Source organism: Rhamphochromis sp. 'chilingali' (genome assembly GCF_963969265.1).
Source record: "Rhamphochromis sp. 'chilingali' genome assembly, chromosome: 16".
Taxonomy (NCBI): Eukaryota; Metazoa; Chordata; class Actinopteri; order Cichliformes; family Cichlidae; genus Rhamphochromis; species Rhamphochromis sp. 'chilingali'.
In genome coordinates, this window is record NC_137943.1 from 755,570 (window position 1) to 770,979 (window position 15,410).

The window sequence follows — 15,410 nt, forward strand, 5'->3', positions numbered from 1 at the left end:
TTAACTCTGCTCTAAGAGTAAATCTAACTCCATTTAAACTGGGTCCAAATACTGTCTTTTTTAGAGTAACATTTTATTCAGCTTAAGTAAAATTTACTCAGTGAATTTTACTGTGTACTGATTTAAAAGGAACCACACAAACACACATATTGTGGAGGTATGTAAGGACGACACGAGAGCTTATACATTTTACTCGAACTTCAAATCTTGAAGGAGCCTTTACTCAAAATCTCAGCTTCACTCAACGGCTTTCACATCTCTTAGAACCCAGAAACATGACTCCTCCCACTTCCCCTGGTGGTCCGCCACAATATATATACATATCCTTTTAACTGTAATGCTAATTGCCTTTATTTATGTAATTCATTTTTTTAGAGTTCCTGTGATTGCTCTGTATGACTTTAACTTGTTGGCAATTTTGTGTGCACCTTTGGGAACAAACTACCTTTGGATATGTAGTTTAATTTCCCCTTTAAATTTGTATTGGTTCAGTCCAGAGCCTATTTGGGCTAACAAAGTTGTTCCCAAGTGTTGCTGGAGTCTTCACCTCACCTGAGCTGGATTTAAGGCAGCTGGAAGCTGAGAGTGAAGAAGCACTGTCAATAAACATTCACCTGTCTTGCAACACTGTGTGCGTCGAGACTTTCAGTCACAATACTCGATACAGGACTTAAACCAAAAATACAGCTTTATCTGCTGGATGAAGGCGATACAAAAAAATGCAAAACTAAGCTGGAAAATTCTATTACTAATTCATTCGGGGAAACACAGGGAGTGACACACAGCCATGAGGAAGGACAAAGGACGGAGGGAGACGCTGACCTGAATGCACAGAGGGATAACACGGAAGTGAGAACACACGAGGAATGCTGCTGACACGAATTACCACAACGAGACAGGGAAAGCTAGACTGAAAAGAATGAACATGGAAACATGGGACCTTCACAACAAAACAGGAAACATGATACACCAGTGGAGGAGAGGCAGACGAGAGGGAGCGAGGGAACGCGAGCACCAAAACTCAAAACACTGGGTCACAGTCCCAGGACCATGACAGTCACGAGATGGTCACATATCGTTTTAGTCATCATGTGTTCCACATCTTGGATGGACATGAAGAACCGATCACGGTATGCATTGGTATTAGGATTGTTACGGATTCAAATATTGGGGGTGGATACAAGAGGAAAAACCACAATAACCACACTGGTCCAGCCGGGTTGAGTCAAACGATGATTTTAATGATCACAGATGGACACCGTACGCAGACAGCATCAGATCTCAAAATGGTGGAGCATTGCTCAAACTCTTATAGCCTCTGGTTCTCCCACCTTATCATAAAAGCCTAAACATTCACATGCTTTTCTCTCACACGGCGCCTAAGCTACGACCTTGGCTCCCCGTTTATCTGCTCCTGCTGAGATGGGGCAGAAAACTCCAGCACACTCTGTTCTCTTCTAATCAGACAAATAAGGCGATGACTTTCTGCGAACAGTATTTCTTATAACATCATAAAACAATATCATTCATCCACAATAAATCAGCAGTCTAATGTAATGCACATCAGTTTAACAAATGCAATAGTTACCACCTTCTTCTAATCCAGGAGAATAATGCAAACTAAAACTACATAATAATTCACAATCTTTAATTAGGGGTCTAACATGGCATAAAATAATATTATAATCCCACAGGATGCAGCGTTTGAGACAGATGATCAATGACCAAGCCAGATCTCTTGGTTCTTCAACCTGCTGAAGGAGTGCAGGTGCCCCTTGATAAATGTCAAAGTCCAGCACAATACCATCTGCTGTTGTGCAAACAAAGTTTTTTATGCCAACTGGGTTTGGCTTCATTGGCAGACCTTGTCAACACGGACAAGCTCCTGTGAATTTAATCATCTGCCCATCAATAGAAACGCATTCTGGGTGAGCCTGAGATTTGCAGCCTTTCAGAATGCGGTTCAGAAAAGGCCTCAGAATTGATCACACTCTCTCTGATCCTCTGGAACATCATCATCAACGAGCACTTTGAGTGGTTGCCTCAGTCTGAAGAATCTGTCACGTGAACTTTTCAGTGATGGCAAGGAATCTCAAGGCTTTGGACCTGATTGCAGGATACATCAAAATACAGGCACCAAAAATGATAAATTTCATCAGTTGAAGTGTTGCGTGGGTTCCCACTTCTTGATGTAGCATTAGAGCAATCTGCAATCATTTTTATCAAATCTTTATCAATATACTGCTCTATGTAGTCCAGTAGGGTCCAGCCCTCTCTGTCCTGCACAGTTTCTTCCTCCTGCTTAAACTGGGCTTGATTTGGTGTTAGCGGAAAAGCCTTCCATCACATCCCACACCCTTTCTTGGACTGTTCTTGATGGCTTGGTCCTGGGGTTGTCTCTTCAGGGACATTGTCTGAGACATCAGCCTCATCCTGTTGTGTTCAAGAGTGATGATCTGGCAATTTCACAATCTGAACAATATCCTTCATATTAATCACGGAGACGTTTACGTCCCCTGATAAGCTGAGAGGGCAGTGGAATGGGGTCCTCACACCCACTACTGTCCTCCTCACTGCTGATTAGCTCATGTCATGGACAGGGCGGATCTAGAGAAATCTTCTTAGGGTGGCATGAGGGGGACAAAGAAATCAAATGGGGTGGCAAAACCAAAGCCTTTTTTTCCCAAACACATGGTTACATATGGTTAAAATGATTCAAATGCAGTAAGTATACAGTATACAGTATAAGTATTTCATATGAATATAGTCTATAACTTGATTATTGTCTGTAGCCCACATAATTAAACACTTTTGTTACATAAAACATGTGAGTTTTGATATGTACTGTATAGCCTGCATAATAAATAAATATGTAGCCAAATAAGTATAAAATCCAGAAAGCTACACAACATGGGGCGCTTCATTTTCAAACACATTTCACTGTTTTTTGTTAGAAAACCATCAGATTGTTAAATACTTAAATTACACAAAATGTCAGAAATCTGCACTGTCATGAACAAACATTTAAACCTAATTTTTCATGATTTGTTGGATTAACCCTCTGAGGTCCAAAATATAACTCCTCATTTTTGGTATCAACCTCACGTGTCTGAATTTAGTTGTTTTTTCACTAATATTCTGTATTAATGTTACTGATCTGATATCACACAAAAACTTAAAATTCTAGTAGTAGTTTTTTACTGTAAAAAACACAGACATGTTGAGTAAATTATTTTTATAACTTCAAATGCAAATATAAATTGTATAAACTTATGCACACATTTTGTAAACATATACAACTGTTTATCTAAAAATGCAGCCAATACACCTGCCGTTTTTTTTTCATTTTGTACACTCCACACTAAAAGTCACAAATCTCCCACATCTCAAAACTTGCTCGCTCTGTCTCGCTGCTGTCACTCCCAAAACTTTCCCCTCTTTCTAAACAACCAAATCCCACGTGTTGACTTTTTTAAAACCAAAAATTGTTACACATTGTACAGTTTTCAACCAATAGGAAAGAATTTGTTTTTTTTTTTTTCTTTCTTTAATGTTTTCCTGCTGTCCTTAGAAATAAAACAAAACAAAACACACCCAAAAAAGAAACAACAAAAAATTGTGACAACAGTATTTTTTTTAAAAAACATGGCTTATATATATATATATATATATATATATATATATATATATATTTTTTTATCATAACTCTGGATTTACTGGCCTGTAATTAACATTTATAAACTTTGAAGTCCGAACTTTCAAAGTGGGCTGAAAGACTCGGCGTGGCTGCAGCTTGTTGCTGTGTCAGCTTACATCAGTCATGTGATTTGGAGGGGCAGCGTGTCCGTGGACCTCAGAGGGTTAATAACACTCACCTTCATTTCATTTCCAGAGAGTAACATCCAACCACCTGTGTGAAATCTGAAATTCCCATGGTGTTGTTCAAAATGTGCTCTGGCACAGTCATAAGCATGCTTGCTACTGAAAACAAGAAAAAAGCCTCAACCATTTGTTAATGGTAGGGGGGGGGGGGGGGGGGGACGACGACACTATGCAATATTTTCAGTTTTAGCATTTATATTCACTGTTGACTGTAACTACGCTCAAACTGTTAATGCTATCTTATTTTAATAAACAACACTGTCATATGCAAAACTGGGGTGGCACTTGGGGTGGCAAGAGATCATTTTGGGGGGGGCACTTGTCACCCCATGCCGCCCTTCTAGATCCGCCCTTGGTCATGGGGGGTTGATATTCAGCATCCCCCACGAGATCGTCAATATCTGACAAATCTTCCACCTCTGAGTTGTCTCCACCAATTAACCCCAGTAAAACTTGCTATATCTGCTTGCACTGTAGTAAACTATTGTTTTCTACCTAAATCATCCAAAAATACAATTTCATTACCACGTTTTTGTTAGGTATGGCTGTGTGCAGGCAGGAATAGGACCCAAGGTGCAGACTCCGGAGACAGACGTGAACTCAAAAAGGGCTTTAATTCTGAACGCAACATGACATAACTCGAAAAACTCAAAATAAACTTACACCGGTGGACAGGCAAAACACACAGCAAAATAAACGGTAGATCGCAACACAGACACTAAGAAACACAGGGCTAAAATACACAGAGGGAGCAATCAGGGAATGGGTAACAGGAGGGAAACACAGCTGGGGCAAATCAGGCCTAACGAGACAAGAGGAAGCAAAACCAGACATATTAACATCACACATGGACTTTCAAAGTAAAACAGGAAACATAACAGACTCACGGGCAGGCACTATACAAAGGGAACAGAGACACTGACTGGATGTGGGGATACAGCAGAAAGGGGAGACAGCAACATGGAACACAGACAGAAAACCAGAACACTAAAACTCTAACCAAACCCCACCCAGAGAACCTAAACTAAGAATAATCCTAAAACCCATAAAGCAAAGCTAGAATATAATGAAATAACAAAATCAAAGAACCAAAAACACAAAAACACTGGGTCAACGACCCAGGGACCCTAACAGTTTTGCTAGCGCATGTTGCTAGCAATTATGATAACATATAACTCCCTCTGTCCACATTTGTTGACATTGTCATCAAAGCTAACAAAATTAAGTCCCTCTGTCTAAAATAAATTCCATAACAAACACTGGACACTTTTATACATATCTGCACAAGAATCAGCCATGAAATCTGAAGGAACTTTTTACCTGGTCAAAGTTTGGCTCGGGAGTTGCCATCTGAACTTCCGAGTGTGCTGTCGGCCATCTTGACTCTAACGCGTAATGAGAAATACTATAATGTCCTTGTAAGTGGATATCAGGCTCGTGTAGAACAAAATTTAGTATTGTAGTCTAGATAACCCAAATGTGACGTCCGCATATCATGCCAGGTCCTAGGAGGTTAAGCATTTTCAGTCTATTAGAATAAATCATGTTGAAAAGAAAAAAAAAGTAGTCGTGTTTTCTCCTGAAGCTCCGCCCCCTGGACTGGTTCTGGCGGAAAAATCGGCTGCGCTGTCCACCATTTTCGTCTCTTGCTTTGGAAACTACTGCTGAAATAAAAATTTAAAGCTAAAACACCAAAGAGAAAGAGCTTAGACCCTTTATATATGTGGTAACTTCTTGCAGAGAAAGTTCAACAGACAAACTGTTCAGACTGCTTCCATCAGGAAGGAGGTTCTGCAGCATCCGGTCCCGTACCAGCAGACTGAGAGACAGCTTCTTCCACCAGGCCATCAGACTGCTGAACACGTCATAGACACCTCAGCTTCACTACTGGAACTTTAACATTATGCACTCCATACTGTACAGTAACGCCACTGTTTTGCACGTCTCAACTCTGTATATTTTTATATATTTAATTTATTGTTGACTCTATTTAATTTGTAAAATATGTGTACACACACACACACACACACACAGAGAAAAATATTTAGTATACACATCCAGGAATGCATATACTATTATATATTGTACATATATTTATTAGTTTCAGATGTAGCCATTCTTGTATTTTGCTTGTTTACATTATTGTATTTTGCACAACTCTGTTGCTTGTGAAGCTCGCACACAAGAATTTCACTCACATGTGCTGTACCAATGTACCTGCACATGTGATGTGACAATAAAAGTGATTTGATTTGATTAATAAAGGTGTTCAAAAAGCGAGGAGGACAGATAGGAAGAACATTGTGGAGCCCATGGCCCAGGTAAGAAAGAATGTTAATTTGTGTGTACAGTTTAGGCAAAAATATAATTTTAGCAAAATGCTCCTTGTCACCCTTTGCCAGGATGATGTTGATCTTGTGCATGAGTGTATTATCAAGGGTCTCCGCGTGTGCCTCAGTGAAGATCCAGACAATTTAGTGACAGAGTATGTGGTGAGTGTTATTATAGAGGGTCAGTTTTATTGAAAATAAATGTAGTTACTCCACGGACCAAAGAAACTTCAAAAATCTAAAATATCTTCAACGGCTTTTTTACACTCAAAAAAATAACTCTTTAAATGAACATAAAAAAATCATGGAAAGAATTTCCACGTGATTAAATTGCTTTATTTTAGCACCATGCAATTCTGTTACTCCAACTTAATCCACTCAAGTTGGACCAACTTAATTAAAGATTGATGAATCAACGTATTTACTGCATTTTGATCCAATATATTTTAATAGTGTTGATCCAACGTAAAGATTTTTGTTCAAACTCAATTCAGTAGGTTTTCTCCAACTAATTACTAAATTTGGTCCCAGCTTAAGTTAATTGAGTTGAACCAACTCATACAAATTAAGTTATTCCAACACAAGTCTTTAATGTTAATAGAAAGCAATTTAATCACGTGGAAATTCTTTCCATGATTATTTTAAGTTAATTTAAAGAGTAATTTTTTGGAGCATTTAACAAAGTCTAGAGTCTGGTTAACATACTATTACATCATTTCACTATTACATCTAAAAGGTAAATAAAAATTTGTCATACACATCTTTTTGTTTTCTCCAATTTATTGTATTTATAGCAAATTTCACATAACATGTGAAGAATACATCGAATGCAAGTTATATCACAGAAAAAAAAAGTAGTGGAGATGGTGGAAACTTAACCTGTTCAAACCATTTTTTAACTACAATGAACGGCTGAATCAAGTGATTTTGAAGGTCAAAGAGATGCACTTTCAAAAAAAACAAATATCACCAATTTTGTGTATCTCAAAATGAATAAAAAATGCATTGTATCATCTGTCTGCAGTTCTTTCTGGTGCATGTTCCAGATACATGGTGTAGCTGTTGTATTGGCAACATTTCTCAACGAGAAAGAAGAGTTTTGAGAACCTGTACTTTGTTGGATAGTTTATGTGCATCCAACTCCATAAGAATCTTCTGCAGGACCTCAAAGGTGTACCTGAGTTCCGGAGGGTAGCTCAGGTTTAGTGAGTAGACCAGACCAAGCAACATTGCCACTGCAAAAGCTACACTGCCCAACTCACCCATCACTTCCACCCCCTCTAGAACAATCATAACATCCTGAGGGTCATCGCCAGGCTCCGCAACCTCTGATCGAATGTCACAGATTCCAAAGACTGTCTCTGCTATGGCAGTGGCGATGCTTTTATCAACGTCCTGTGACAATTTAAAAAAAAGAGAGAGAGAGAGAGATAATTAATGTAAAATACCTAAAAGCTTTATTAATTGAAACTTTATAATGATGTAAATGTAATCAAAAATGACTGCCTGATATTTTTTCTGACTCAAGACAATCTAATTCAATACCTCAACAAAGTCCTGTCTTTTAAGATATTGAGTTAGGGGTGGCTGTGGCTTAGGAGGTAGAGCAAGTTGTGTACTGGATTAATCCTTGGGTTCTCCATTCTGAATACCAGAACTAACCATGGGTAAGTTTAAGTTACTAAACCCTAAGTTGCTCCTGATACATTCATCAAAGTGTGAATGCTACATAGAAATACTTGTATGAATGTGTGCGTGAATGGGTGAATCATTATATGATATTAGTTCTGTGATGATATTATTTTATGAGGTTAGTATAAAACACTCAAGAATGGTGCGTGCAGTATCTAGTGAGAAAAATAAAGCCCTTACTTTTCCTATTTTTAAAAGGTAATTTTTAAAGCCACAAACTTCTTGCATGTAGCTTTTTATATGTAGTTTGAGCCTATCTTTGATCATCTCCTTAGATAAGGATAACTGCAAATTAACATACCAGGTAATCCTTCACCAGCTTGCATGGATGCATGCATGGATGCATGCATGGATGCATACATACGGTGATATCAGCACATTAGGGTCTGACAATTTAATCTGGGCTCACTTGAACACTAAAGGTTACCATCACGCAGCCTGATAAGATAAGATTGTCATGAATCGCTGTGCGGCAGGCAGGAGTGGGACCCAAAATGCAGGACTCGACTCGGGGAGGTGAACTCAAAACACAGCTTTATTTGCTGGTAGAACAAACATACAAACTAGACTAAACTGGGAAACCATAAACTAAGAACTCACAGGGAGATCCACACACAGCATGAGGGACGACGTCACGCCGAACAGAGGGAGACGCAGACAGAAATACACAGAGGGTAAACGAGGAAAGTGGGAACACACGGGGAACACAGGTGACACTGATAATCATAACGAGACAGGGCGGGGTGAACTGAACATGACATGTACGGGCGTGAGAGTCACAAAGTAAACAGGAAGTGCACAGAGGTTCAGACAGGAGGAGAGAGAGCACGGGGAAAACACAGACATAACGGGCTGGGGAAACATGAAACAACCACAAAGGGAGACGAGGGCTCATAAATACACAGGGCACACGGGGGGGGGGGGGAGAGAGAGCACGGGGAGAACTTGGACATAAAGGGCAGGGGAAACATGGAATAAAACATAAGGAGAGACGAGGGCTCACAGATACACAGAGGGGCACACAGGGGGTAAAAGCCATGAAGGGAAAACACTTAGGGAACAACACAACAGGGCAACTCAGAAAACATGGCCTAAATAAGGAACAAAATACAAACATACAAGAAAACTAAGAACACTGGGCCAACATGGCCCAGGACCATGACAGTACCCCCCCCTCAAGGGCTGGCTCCCGACAGCCCAAACCCGAAAAAACAAAAACAGAAAACAACCCACCCAGTGCGGGAGGCGGGGGACCAGGACGGAGGGACCAGAACGGGAAACAAAAACAAACAGAAAACACAGGAGCACATGACTATAGTCCAAATAAGGTTCAGGGGGCCGACCCAGAGCCCACAGGCACAAGAGTTCACGGGTCACACGGTCGGGGGGCCGGACCAGGTGGGTGGCACAGGCCGAGGCTGGACCAGACGAGGACGAAGACTCGGAGGCCGGACCAGACGAGGACGAAGACTCGGAGGCCGGACCAGACGAGGACGAAGACTCGGAGGCCGGACCAGACGAGGTTGCAGAGGCTGAGGCCGGACCAGACGAGGTTGCAGAGGCTGAGGCTGGACCAGGCGGAGCTGCAGAGGCTGAGACCGGACCAGGCGTAGCAGAAGCACAGGCAGAGGCTGGCCCAGGCGTAGCAGAAGCACAGGCGGATGCAGCCGGACCAGGCGACGACGAGGCGGTCGCAGGTGGCGGCTGGACAGGCTCCTCGGGCCCTCCAGCTGATGCGGCGTGAGGCTGAACGGGCCCCTCGGACCCTCCAGCGGAGACAGGAGGCTGAACGGGCCCCTCGGACCCTCCAGCGGAGACAGGAGGCTGAACGGGCCCCTCGGACCCTCCAGCGGAGACAGGAGGCTGAACGGGCCCCTCGGACCCTCCAGCGGAGACGGGCGGCTGAACGGGCCCCTCGGACCCTCCAGCGGAGACGGGCGGCTGAACGGGCCCCTCGGACCCTCCAGCGGAGACGAGGAGGTGCTGGCTGGGCTCACTGGAACCCCCAGCGGACGAGGTAGATGGTGACACGGGAGCCGCGGAGTGCTGGATGAGCTCATCCGAGCTTCCAGCAGGAGCCGATGTAGAGCCAGAGAGAATTGGGACCCCGGGCTCAACGTTAAGCTGGCTAGAAAACTGCACTGCTACGGGGAACTGGGCCAAAGGTTCAGGTGCGAGCTGAGCTGCTGGACACACGGGGACCTGAGCTGCTAGACACACGGGGACCTGAGCTGCTAGACACACGGGGACCTGAGCTGCTAGACACACGGGGACCTGAGCTGCTGGACACACGGGGACCTGAGCTGCTGGACACACGGGGACCTGAGCTGCTAACGGTGGAGAAGTAAACGACTGCACAGGGGACTGAACTGATGTCTGTAGTAACGGTGGTGGTGAGAGTGGAGTAGGTGGTGGAGTTAATGACTTCACAGGGGAATGAACTAGAGGTAGTGACGGTTGTGGTGCTGGTGGTTGAGTGGGTGACTGTGCTAAAGGAGGCTGCACTGGGGACACTGGAGACTGCACTGGGGAAAGCAGGGCTGCAGGAGGCTGCACTGGGGACACTGGAGACTGCACTGGGGACACTGGAGACTGCACTGGGGACACTGGAGACTGCACTGGGGACACTGGAGACTGCACTGGGGACACTGGAGACTGCACTGGGGAAAGCAGAGCTGCAGGAGACTGCGCTAGAGACTGCAGTGATGGTTGTAGTGGAGGTGTGACGGGTGGAGGAGTGGCTGAAGTGGCTGCGGGTCGGGCGGCTAATGGCTCGGCTACAGAGTGCCTTAATGGCAGGGCTATGGGTTGAATGACTGACTGAGTAGCAGCCTGAATGGCTGGGTGTAGTGATGGTGGTGGTGGAAGGGAAACAGGTGGTAGTGTGGATGACGGAACTAAGGGCGACTGAGTGGCAGACCGAACTGATGACTGAAGCGATGGTAGAGGTGAAAATGGAGCGTGTGGTGGAGTTAATGGCTGTGCTAGCGGGGACACAGGAGACGCAGCTTGTAGCTGGGCAGCTAAGAGAGCTTCAGGAGGCTGGGCAGCTGATAAACTGTTCACATTACCGTCCGTAGCACAAAACACAGCCCCTGAACGAATAGTTCCACGGTTCGACACAAAAAAAGAGTCCTTACTCACCACAGCCGGCGATGTACAAGTCTGAATGTCCGGCTGTGGGGTGGCGCGCTGGCGGCGTGGTCGTCGTTTCTTTTTAGATGATGGCTCTGACGGGCCGAGCGGCTCCACATCCGGCCCTTCAGGCAGGTGGGCATTAGCAGCTGGGGGATGAAGGTGGAGCTAATTTTGGATTAAATCCTGTTCGAGTGGGTGGAGCGCACTGAGTAGCCAGGGAAGACCAGAGATTAAACGCTGTAGTTTGGTTTCCACAGCACAGCGAAATTCCTTCCCCTCATGTTCGAGCCACAGATACAGGAGTCTTTCCACGGAGTAGATTATGTCCAGACGCAGTTCTTCTGGTGGGTTGAGTGCTGCTGGGTCCATATCTGGTGACGTCGTACTGTCATGAATCGCTGTGCGGCAGGCAGGAGTGGGACCCAAAATGCAGGACTCACAGACTCGGGGAGGTGAACTCAAGACACAGCTTTATTTGCTGGTAGAACAAACATACAAACTAGACTAAACTGGGAAACCATAAACTAAGAACTCACAGGGAGATCCACACACAGCATGAGGGACGACGTCACGCCGAACAGAGGGAGACGCAGACAGAAATACACAGAGGGTAAACGAGGAAAGTGGGAACACACGGGGAACACAGGTGACACTGATAATCATAACGAGACAGGGCGGGGTGAACTGAACATGACATGTACGGGCGTGAGAGTCACAAAGTAAACAGGAAGTGCACAGAGGTTCAGACAGGAGGAGAGAGAGCACGGGGAAAACACAGACATAACGGGCTGGGGAAACATGAAACAACCACAAAGGGAGACGAGGGCTCATAAATACACAGGGCACACAGGGGGGGGGAGAGAGAGCACGGGGAGAACTTGGACATAAAGGGCAGGGGAAACATGGAATAAAACATAAGGAGAGACGAGGGCTCACAGATACACAGAGGGGCACACAGGGGGTAAAAACCACGAAGGGAAAACACTTAGGGAACAACACAACAGGGCAACTCAGAAAACATGGCCTAAATAAGGAACAAAATACAAACATACAAGAAAACTAAGAACACTGGGCCAACATGGCCCAGGACCATGACAAAGATAAGATAAGATAACCTTTATTAGTCCCACACGTGGGAAATTTGTTTTGTCACAGCAGGAAGTGGACAGTGCAAAAGTTATGAGGCAAAAATTAGAATACAATAAGAATAAATACAGTACACAACTGTACAGAATAGAATAAAATAAAATACTATATACAGTAGAATAAAATAAAATAAATATACAATAAGGCAAGGCAAGGCAAGTTTATTTGTATAGCACAATTCAACAACAAGCTGATTCAAAGTGCTTTACAGAGATAAAAATAGAATACAAATACAAATACTATATACAACTGATAAAGGAAACATGGAAATCACATTAGCTTGTCTCCATATCAAAGTGAAATTAATGTCACTGAACAGATATTTAAGGTGAATTACAAATTTAACTGGTTAGTTCAGCTGCAGTTTAAGGAGAATAAAAATGACTCAGCAGCAGATTAGAATCAAGTACAAAAACATTTACAAATGTTTCTAACTCACCAAATTTCTATGTTTATTTGTAAGTAAAAGGTGGTTTTGAAATGCAAATCACTGCATTTTGGTTTTAGTTACACTTTACACAATATCCAAACTTTCTTCAATTGGGCTTGTATAAATATATCTTGTCATACCTGGGTTGCAGGTGCCATGATGGTCTTAATGTTTCTCCCTTGCACTCCACCCTTCTTGGCATATATCTTCATAAAGTTTGCCGAATAACTATCCAGCTGGGAGAAGAACTTAGACTGCAAATGGATTGTTGTAATCCTCTTGAATTCTGCACTCACCTGCAAAAGGCAGAATAATAATCCAACAGACAAAACTAATAATAAGAATACATTTATAACTGAGATTTACACAGCACCTTTAAAAAAAACCCAGGATACTTAACAAAGGCAAATACAACCACAAATAATTAACAGAGGATTGTGTTGTCATTATTCAGTCCACTTAAAAGTGAGTCAAGTCTGTTCAATACATGTGAATGCATAATCCATTAATTTCTTGTATATTAGGTTCCTGCATTCATATTTGTAGCTGAGCTAACACAGGCTGCTTTAGCTGATCTTCAGTAAATCCCATGTGGTTACAAGTTACTTTTATATAATAATCCAATGGAAGCAAAATATTGCTGTTGTTTTAAACCCATTCAATTACCTCACACACATGGAAGAGAGCTGGCCACCTCATTTTGAAATCAGCAATCATCGGTGCTTCACGTACTACCTCTTGCCTTCTGAGAGCAAAGGTCTTCTCCATCATTGCAGCCACCCTGTGGTCATTGTTTTTTTTCTTAACTTCTGACAGGAGGTCCACTCTGATTTCTTCCAGTGTCTCTGCAGTTTCACCAGCTGGATAAGTGGGGCAGTAATTCACTTCAGCTTTTTTTGGCTTCTTCACGCCATACGCAGGAGTACATTTGCCATCAGGTTTATGTTTTAAGGAATTCACAGTAACTTCAGGGCAACCAAGCCGTCTAAGCTTAGTTCGGTAGTTAGCAAGTTTATACTTCAAGCTTGTTTTCCATCCGCCATATCCAGTGACTGAACCAGGCTCTTTCAAACATGGATGGGTTGTTACAAGAGCTTCTGCGACCTCATCAAACTCCCTGTCAGAGAGGTAGACCTTGTACTGAACAATTGTTTCAGCTAAACCATCAAGAATGGCAGACTTAATTTTATGATCAGGATTCAACAAAGCTCCAGTTTCTTTGAAAGTAGCATTGGCCCTGTCCAGCTGTAGTTGAGTATCATAAGAGAACCGGGGAATGGGGAAGACATCGGGCCATGCAGTTGCTCTTGAGGACGTAGATTCAGGAGAAGACAATATATCTGTATCAAATGAGTTCCCAGGAGATGAAATGGATGAGGAGTCATCTAGAGTGCGGGAAGTGGCAGCAGGTGAGTAAAGAGGGATCAGTGGCTCACCAGGCTCGACAGGTGCAACTGAGCTAAAGATGACCTCGATGGTACTTTTGTCCTGGATGTCCGACATTGACTCCAAGTTGGTGAATTCATTCCCAAATTCTGCATCCATGAACTGAAGTCTGAAGTCCCCATTAACTCCACACTGTCCCTTTATCTGCTGAACTAGCTCACTGACAGACTCTGGCATCCCATTTGGAAGGATCAATCTCCGGGAATCATTTTCGGAGAAAATGATTCTGAGTTTCACCATTGCAGCCATTTCACAACAGCCTAAAAGAGGAAATTAAGACAACGTTAACCGTTTCAACAAGGGTAAATCTGATTTCAACAAAGCACTTCGATAAAGGTGTGGCAGGCTATGTCCATTAAAACTGATATAAATAAAATAATGCCACATTAATTGTCAATACATTTTAGATTTATTAGACTGCCTGTCATAAAAATGAGTTAATTCCTGTAATTGGGACTCTTTCCTTTTCAGTGAGTTCAACATTTTACCATGTTGAACAGGGATGAAGAATTTCAAAATGAATTATTCACATTTTTATAATCAAATTTAAACTGGAATTCTCTCAGGAGTAAAATTAATAAAGCATAACATTCTCTTCAGAAATTAAAATAAATAATTGTAACTTGGCATCTTAATAATAATTTGCTTTACCATTTATTTCTAGTTCTAGTTCTGTAAGATAATATATTGAAAATTAAATGCATAACAACATTAATTGTACTATAGCAATAAAAATATTTAGATTATAGAGCTTATACAGATTATACAGCTATGGCCTACACCGAATATTGGCTGATGATTTAATAACTATGTTAAGCACTGTGTGTGTGTGTGTGTGTGTGAGTGTGTGTGTGAGAGAGAGAGAGAGAGACAGAGAGAGACACACACACACAAAGACAGAGAGAAAGAGAAGATATTATGACAAACTAATAGTGACTAAAATGATATATACATTATTATACATGCAAAAGATAACAAACCTTATATTACATGTATGTGTCTTTTTAATGTCACCAGTCTTAGAGGCCCAACAAAGTAGTCTGCCAAAGGGTATTCATCGGCAAGTTCACCAAGTTCAATCAACACAGTCTCTCTGCTTGGACATGCAGTCAGCTCAAAGGCTCTGAAATGTTCCCTGTACCAGCCAGAAAGCCTTCTCACTATGAAACACAAGCTCTCCTGAACAATACAAATCTGAACAATCTCTCCAAAATCAGGCAGTCCGCCTGTACACCCATGAGCAACTATCATCCCATTTCTAAAAGTTACACCTTTGCTTGACACACACTTTGCAAGGTGGACTTCAGATGTACCAGGGAATTTCTGTGCAATAGTCTGAGCCATTT

The 15,410-nt window shown here is 42.6% G+C and overlaps 1 protein-coding gene and 1 pseudogene across 2 annotated transcripts in view; both read right to left on the reverse strand.

The window, feature by feature from the left end:
- LOC308413020 overlaps positions 1 to 15,410 on the reverse strand; it is a 219,212-nt pseudogene that overhangs the window by 84,280 nt on the left and 119,522 nt on the right. The window lies entirely within an intron of this gene.
- Positions 7,293 to 14,313, reverse strand: LOC308383848 (uncharacterized protein; the record flags this gene model as incomplete). The annotated part of the gene is made up of 4 exons (XM_080862006.1): positions 7,293 to 7,607; positions 9,879 to 10,106; positions 10,179 to 11,188; positions 14,055 to 14,313. 4 exons carry the CDS (start codon positions 14,311 to 14,313, stop codon positions 7,293 to 7,295), a joined length of 1,812 nt encoding a protein of 603 aa, XP_080718132.1.